Below are 7,442 nucleotides of genomic sequence, written 5' to 3'. Positions count from 1 at the left end.
ACCATAATATTGACAATTAAGTCACAACAACCTGATAAAGAAATAGCAGCTAAAGCAAATGAAGATGAATTGCTTTCAATTCCTAAGGCAAATACAGTAATTCCAACACCATTAAGTAATAATTAGAACCTTTCAAATATGAATTTGAGAGCAAAACAGCGACTCATGAAAATATTTTAACTTGATGCAAATTATACAATAATCTTAACTCGTCTGGGAAGTGGCCAGTTCGGAAGGGTCAATGTTCTATCACACTACATCAATCAGCAAATTCAGAGGGGTCACTTGTTATACATAACTAATGAATCGTTGAATACCACATCAAAAACTAAGGATGTATTATACAGTACTATACAGCGGCTAACTGAACATAAGAAAAACACAGGAGATTCACAATGCGATTTTGAAAAATAAAAGTCAAGAGGAACACGGTATTGCAAGATTTACAATTTACTAGCTCTTCCAGTGTTTCACAGTGATACAGGGGTTTCAAGGATCTAACATCAATGGGACAAAAGGTGGACTTAAACTGAACACGTCTTGATTGAATCAGACTATTGATGTAAGTTTTCGGTCTATCGTAAGCAGTAGTAGGTACTTCCATCCAGGCAATTTCATAGCTCACAGGGGGGAATGTAAATGTCCTAAAAGTAAAGGAAAAAAAGTTAATCGACTTGTAACCCAAATTTCAATATCTGTATGCGCTCACACATGTGAGCATCTATTCTGCTAATGAAGACCTTCGTGTGTTCCCCGTCGGCAGCTCAATTAAAATGTGAAGGGCCTAGGGGATTAATTCAGCCAGCAACGGTTCTCATGCTTTGCCATTCAAATACTGACGTTACTGAAACACATGTTTTCCCCAAATCTGGTTCCAGGTTGGGCTAGATGTGTTTATCACTCTACGAAGAGCTCACCAGAGGAGTGTGGTAAATGAAGAATATTGGGAGCAGAGTGTACTTGCCGGGGAACCTCACTAGCAAGGCCACTGTTAGGATTCTCCTTTCCTCTTCAGTCTACGTCCAAATCTATTAGAAAGGGGACCACTCAGGATCTTTAGATGGACATGCAGGTAAACCCCCAAAGGCTCTTCTGCCCTTTGTGGCCATGCCTTGCCTTGAGAGACCTGACCTAACTACGCACGGCTAACACAGTACCAACCAGATCCGAACACACCACTCGACAAGACCTCGGCAAACTCAGTCCATCCATCACATGCACAGGCTGAAGTAAACACCAACAGAGAGCTGAGGACTAAGATGAAGGAACATACCTTAAGGTTCAAGAGGAATAGGCCCGTGGTTTGCTGTTTACACTATCTCATACTGGTTATTTGTTATGGCGCGAGAGAGGCAGTAGGCTAGAAAGATTCCAATCAGCTAGAAATAAAATACGAACAAAAATTAAACACGCACACACACACACACACACAAAAGAGCCTACAGACCTAAGGATACAGGTTTATTTTCCTTTCACTTCGAATTCACTAATAATTTCCTTCCTTAAGTTTCTCTCGGCAGTTCTGCTTGATACTCTGCAGCTCCTGGATCACATTCAAAGAATATAAGGGAAGTTTTACTACTACTATGACCTGGAGTTTCACAACAGTCACTGACAAAAATCATTCCAGAAAAATTCTGAATGTCGTAAGTTTTGGGGAAACTTATCAGATAAGACAGCTGTCAGCTATCAGAACAAAAAGGACATGGCTCAGACTATGATCTCATCACGTAAAATCTCCATTTACAAAGGCAGAGATTTTCTTGGAAGCTCTCGTGCAGTGCTGCAGTGATGGATTTGTTCTGCAGTACTTGGGCTGTCCAGTAAGCTAGCCACTGGCCACATGTGGCTTTTGAGCACTTCAAATGGGGCTCGAGCAACTGAGGAACTGAATTTTTCATTTTATTTAATAATTAGAACCTTTCGAGGGTGCCAGTGGCTACTTTATTAGACGGTGCAGATTCAGACATAGCTGTGCCTGCTGCTTGAGAGATATATTAATATTAGATTTCCAAAACCAATTACACAGGTCAAAATGCAGTATTATTCTTTCTTTTAGTTTTAGCTCCATGATGTTTAATATAGGACAAAGCCCTGACCTCTAAAAAAATGGCTTAGAGCCACAATACAAACTTTTCATGCTACAGTGAGAAGTAGCACAACTCAGGAAATAGAATTTGACCCACAACGTAGCACGTACCCAACAGGACAGGCACATATTGAATGGGTGGGTCGTATGATCTAAGTTTTTGCAGGTCAGAACTTATATGGAACTCACCAGGCAGCTGTAGCCCGGGAAAGAAAAAATCCAAACAACGTTTTAGAATCTTGACTGCACAGCAAAACAAGGTTCCCATCTATCTCATGTTTGAATTAATGAATTAGGGTGCTGGAGAGCCCGCCATACCCGAGGGCACCAGGTATGTACTACTAGGAGTTAATTCTAAGCTTTGCTTTTTGTAGTTTCAAGGCGTGACAGGCCACGGTAAAAAAGAGCAGGTAAACAGGGAATAAACATCTGGAGAAGTCTAATTGTGAAAATAGTGTGGGAAAACAGAAGATCCCAGACATCAAAAAACTGGAATGAAAATAACAAAAGCCCCCACCCAAATAAAACAAAGCTAAAGAGACCTTAACACAAATGACTGACTACATGTTTTGTTAAAAGCAGCCGGGAGTTTGTGAAAACGTGACTTCTCTGGAAATGCCCTGAAGCCTTCAGAGTTGAAATCTTCTATCTTACTCTGAACAAGAGTGAGGAGACATTCCTAACAACAAGGACTTACCTGGAAGCAAGCAACTCCAAAAGAAATTCCGGCAACCACTCCCATTTCCGACTCTATAATGGTCATCACCTTTATAAAACAACCCTAATGGGAGAGGGAAAAAATATTAAGTACAGCATGAGGAATACTGAACACTTGGCTCGTCCATCTCCGCCAAAAGACGAGCTTTAGCTAACTCAGCCTTTGCTCAGCATTGTACTGAAATTCACTCCTTCATAAAATAAATCCTACCTCCTTTCAAGCACAATGCTCTCGACAGGAGTTTGAAGAACAGAAGTTCTACCTGTTGGATTATGCATTTAAAAGTGCTCTTTGTTAGTTCTGTGAACTCAAGTCACAAATTGTCTGAGCTTCAGTTTCCTCATTTAGTCAATGAGAATAATACCTGCCCCGCCTATTTCGGATTGCATCTATTGTGAGGAAAAATTAAAAACTGAGTCAACTCTGTATTCAGTTAATATTTTCAAATAAAAAAAATTTTAAAGGCTCCTTACTTCATTGTTTACTTTATCTGCATCTCTCTGTGGAGAACAATTGTCAAGTTTGCAGCAACTCTTGGGAAATCCTTTTTCTGAGTAATAATTAGTATCCTTCCAATCTCTATAGTCGGTGACACCACAACAATGCAACTGAAAAAAATCCAACAAAACCATTTATAGTTCACTTCACAGCTTTGTAGTCAAACACTTACCCTATTATCTTAGATTGCAATTTGTGTTCAAAACAACATTATACTCAATGATCTCTATCCTAACATTTTAATGCGGCTGTTCTCAATTGGCATTATAATTCAAGAGATAAGCACTTTTTTCTAAATACCAAGTGTAACCCTTTTGGACTGGCCTTGTTCTCCTGCCACAGCTGGTACTAACAGTACTTGGTCCGCGGTGTGAGGAGTGAAGAGGTGTACATGGGAGGAGAATGATCAGGAGAAAAGGGAGATATGTCACTTAGTATCATCCCACACTTCTTTTCCAGGGACATATCTTTCCAGGGACATATTTTCTCCTGATCTAAGATTGTAAGGAGAATATCACACAAGGGGACAGGGGCCTATCCTTTTCTCTAAAGGGATAAGGATGTGCTCCCCTCTTGAGAAGCCATCACCTAAGACCACTTACCTTATTTTGAATCTTGTCTACTGCATCGCTTCTATAATCTCCCGCAGAGTTATACTGCTTTAAAATTTTCTCATAATTATTCTTAAAACTGTTTTTAATCTACAGTAAAGAAACACGCCAGTAAATAAACATTCTAGAAAGTTCCAAATAAAAAATCCCCCACATCTGACCAACGGTCATATCTTTGACAGCAGCAACATGTCTGGTAATTAACTTCTACGGTCCAATCCTGTCTTCTATGAGCTATAGTCTAGCTGAGGGGATTACTAAGCAAAACATTACAATAAAAGATGATAACTGCTCAAGTTCAAAGTGCTATGGGAGATTTTATTCAATTTTCCTCTATTTTAAATAAAATACAAATTTGATGCCTACAGGATTTTTAAGTTACAAAACCTTACTTTGGGAGACTGCATTACCACTTTGTGAAACACTCTCATTGAGGAGCCTTCACTACGCACTGAATGATTTCTCAACCCCAGTTTTAACAGTGGAACCCTGATTTTCACTTCAATATTAAAGTTTTGATGATCTGCATTAAGTATATCCAATTTTTTTTAAATGCGTGGCATAAGGGAGAACACAGTGGAAAACTGTGTTATCAGTTTTGTGCTTTAAATATTTTCCTATCAGTAAGGTTATAAATTGTACTATCTCCACTTTAATAGGTACTTGTACATAGAAAAAGAACTGGAAATACATGTAATTATGGGTACCTGTAATTTTCCTCTGGTAACTGTCAGTCTACAATTTTCTAAATTTTTTTTATATTAAAAGTGGGCTAGAATTTTTACAAGAAAGCCATCACTGTCAGCTGCCATTTGAAAAGTAAGCTTTAAAAGTGATTTCTGAATGATTAACTGTTTTTATCTCTGGGAGGATCAATTTTAACATATTAAGGTTCCCAAATTCAGGCTTACCTCATGTCTGAAAACAAATCCTACGATGGCAGCGACCAGTTCAACCAAAAAAATGAGAGTCAGAAACATAGCATACTGTGGGATAAAAAGAAAGTCCAAGTCAGAATAAATAAGATACATCACAGCTGCAAGGGGAGTCAACGAAAAAAAAATAGTCTGCTCAATCAGTTGAGCATGTTTTTATTAAAAAGGACAAGGAAAACACAACAAAAGTGGGAACTGACAGCAGAAATGTTACTTGCGAAGAAAGAGGAGAAATCATAAAGGGCCATGGCCAGTTTCAAGAAACAAAGCCAACAACATGTAAGACTTTTCTAAAATCAAGAATCAATTCTAAGGAAAATAAGGACTCACCAGTTTTAGCATCCATGCAGAAGCTCGGCAGGTAGCAAAACAGCCAAAGGTGCCCAAGAGAATAATGACAGTACCAGTACCAATGAGCACGAAGGGTACATTGGTGGCCTTCTCATTCAAAAGGGAAAAATAATTCTCCAGGCTCACCTTGCCCCAAATACCAACGGCAAGAAGGATAACACCAGTGATCTATGTGGGAAATCAGAGAACAGAAAGTTATACACTGTATACCGCAACACCTTCAAACCACAAACCACCAGGTATTTAAGAAACAACAGGTGTAGTGACTTAGCAGTCTGTGGCCACAGAGCTGTGGCTGGGTTATGGGAGACAGGGAGTAGGAAGGAGATCTGCACTTAAGGACACGCCTTGATAAATCCACGCTGGATCACTAGGTAGCCCAGGCAGCCAGGGCAAAACCAGGGGGCAGCTAGAGAAGACATCTTAACAAAACTCTTAAACTTCATCTGTTTCTTTTTGTTGGGTTTTTCAGGTTTGGTTTTGTTTTGTTTTTGGTATAAGCCGAAGTCCATGGCATATCTGTCCTAGGGACAACAACTTATTTAACTGCTTTACTCCCGCCATAGGAAGAAAACCTTCCTGGAGGAGGGAAAAAAGTGTCTCTATGAGTTCCAGAAACTTCCCCCTTCTCCCCACCCCAGTTCAGAGATGAGCAAAGCGTACAAAGGGACAGTACACCAAAGCAAGCCCGGGGATAGGTTGGCGGGAGCGCAGTCATTACCATGCTTACCTGCGAAATACTCCCCTCTTTATGAAGCAGTGAAAAGAAAGAGACTATTATGCGGGTGAACCCTCAGAGGGGCGGGGCAAGCCTCGCCTCTCTCAACGGTCCGGGGACACCCTCTGCAAGCTCTGCCTTCCTCGTCCCCCGCATCGAATTCGAACCCTAAGCACATCTGTGTCCCGGCACAGCCTATTGGCGGCCATCCTCCGGGACCCTGACCCCGGCGCAAGAGGCCGGAGCTCGAGCCCCAGCAACCTCATGCCCGCGTCGGGGTCCCAGCAGCTACCGCTTCCCAAACCGCACCCGCGCCTCCCTCCCCACCCCGGCCTCCCTCCTCGCCCCCGACATGAGCGCCCTCTGCTCAGGGTCACACCCCCCAACCAAGCCCAGGATCCCCTCCCGTCCCCGGGCTCCTCCAGCTCTCACCCAGAAGATGAAAGTGTAGATCAAGAGGACGCTCTTGAAACAAGTAATGACTGGTTTGGTCTGTAGTCTCCGAGACGGGGACGCCATGACTAGCCCAAGACCCTGCCCCGCCGCACCGGGCACTCGGAGCGGAGCGAGAGAGACGCAGCGTCCCCGAGTCTCCCCGGAAACTGCCGGAAACTCACGAGCGTCTACAACTGAGAAAAGCCGGAAACACTGTACAATTTTCTAGAGGGTAAAGTCTTGGGAGGCTCGCCGGAAAGTGACGACAATTTCCGAGCGCCCCCTGCTGCAAGTTACCGAAAACTGTATGCAAAGGTTCTAGTGCCGGAAATTCCTTAGATCTTCAAGCGGAGCTTTCTTCATTTTCTCTCTGAATCTTTCCCGCCCCCCGCCTCCCCCCTCCGCCCTTATAACTTGATCATATTGTTCTATCACGAGTAGCGCCAGCAGCGCTTTGAGATTCGGCCTCGCGGGCCCCTGGTGCCCTAGAGGGAAAGAAAGGAATGAAAAGAGGTTAAAAGTGACCGAAGAAAATTTTATTACACGGCTAAATACCCCCAAGAAGCATATTTCCAAAGAGAAACAAAGCAGATTGCAAAGCGACACGTACAGTCATCGGTTTTTAGACAAAAACTGAGGAAAAGTGAAATCTACCCGAGTGGGGGAATTAGGCTGATTTCTTTTTCTAGGAGGCTGAAGTCTAAAGTTACACAGCTAAGAGCAAAGCCAAAACTAGAGATCACTGTGCTTTTCAATCCCCTCCCCTGTTAAACACAAGCTACATCTGGTATTGGGTTGTGGAGTGTCTGTCCATTCCCCTAAAATTCTCCCAATTGCTTAGATCTTCCTAGAACTTAAGACGTGTTCCTAAGGAGTTAAACTGCTTATGGAATGGGAATGAATCACCAAAAAGTTTTCTGTCCCACATGTCCAGAGGCAGCCCTGAGTCAATCTTAGGGGTAAAGTGGGATTAAAAAACAGCCCTTTTCACGGTCTCCTAAACACTGGTGATAAAAGCTGAGGCATTTTTTTGTTTGGGGCTTAACTTTAGGAATGGTTACATGTAAAGACAAGTCTCTGGATAGTT

At 42.3% G+C, this 7,442-nt stretch overlaps 1 protein-coding gene across 1 annotated transcript; it reads right to left on the bottom strand.

The window, feature by feature from the left end:
* Positions 1 to 434: 434 nt before the first annotated feature.
* On the bottom strand, positions 435 to 6,570 carry LOC103672996 (tetraspanin-6). Its single transcript, XM_040630180.1, has 8 exons — positions 6,353 to 6,570; positions 5,182 to 5,370; positions 4,828 to 4,902; positions 3,908 to 4,006; positions 3,281 to 3,415; positions 2,787 to 2,870; positions 1,274 to 1,379; positions 435 to 644 (listed from the first exon to the last, which is right to left on the bottom strand). The coding sequence occupies exons 1-7, from the start codon at positions 6,437 to 6,439 to the stop codon at positions 1,311 to 1,313; spliced, it is 738 nt and encodes a 245-aa protein (XP_040486114.1). The 5' UTR covers positions 6,440 to 6,570; the 3' UTR covers positions 435 to 644; positions 1,274 to 1,310.
* Between the last annotated feature and the right edge of the window lie 872 nt (positions 6,571 to 7,442).

Source organism: Ursus maritimus (assembly GCF_017311325.1).
Source record: "Ursus maritimus isolate PB19 chromosome X unlocalized genomic scaffold, ASM1731132v1 scaffold_X1, whole genome shotgun sequence".
NCBI classification, from domain to species: Eukaryota; Metazoa; Chordata; class Mammalia; order Carnivora; family Ursidae; genus Ursus; species Ursus maritimus.
Note: the sequence above shows the minus strand (reverse complement) of the source record. Positions and strands in the feature narration are given on the sequence as shown.

What these genes read in the sequence shown, in the direction of transcription:
- LOC103672996 (XM_040630180.1), bottom strand. Translation starts at nt 6,439, where the DNA reads ATGGCGTCCCCGTCTCGGAGACTACAGACCAAACCAGTCATTACTTGT. An exon ending in CAGATAAAGTAAACAATGAA is followed by an intron (nt 2,871 to 3,280) that starts GTAAGGAGCCTT and finishes CTCTCCCATTAG; the next exon opens with GGTTGTTTTATAAAGGTGAT. An exon ending in TTGGAGTTGCTTGCTTCCAG is followed by an intron (nt 1,380 to 2,786) that starts GTAAGTCCTTGT and finishes TTTTATTTCTAG; the next exon opens with CTGATTGGAATCTTTCTAGC.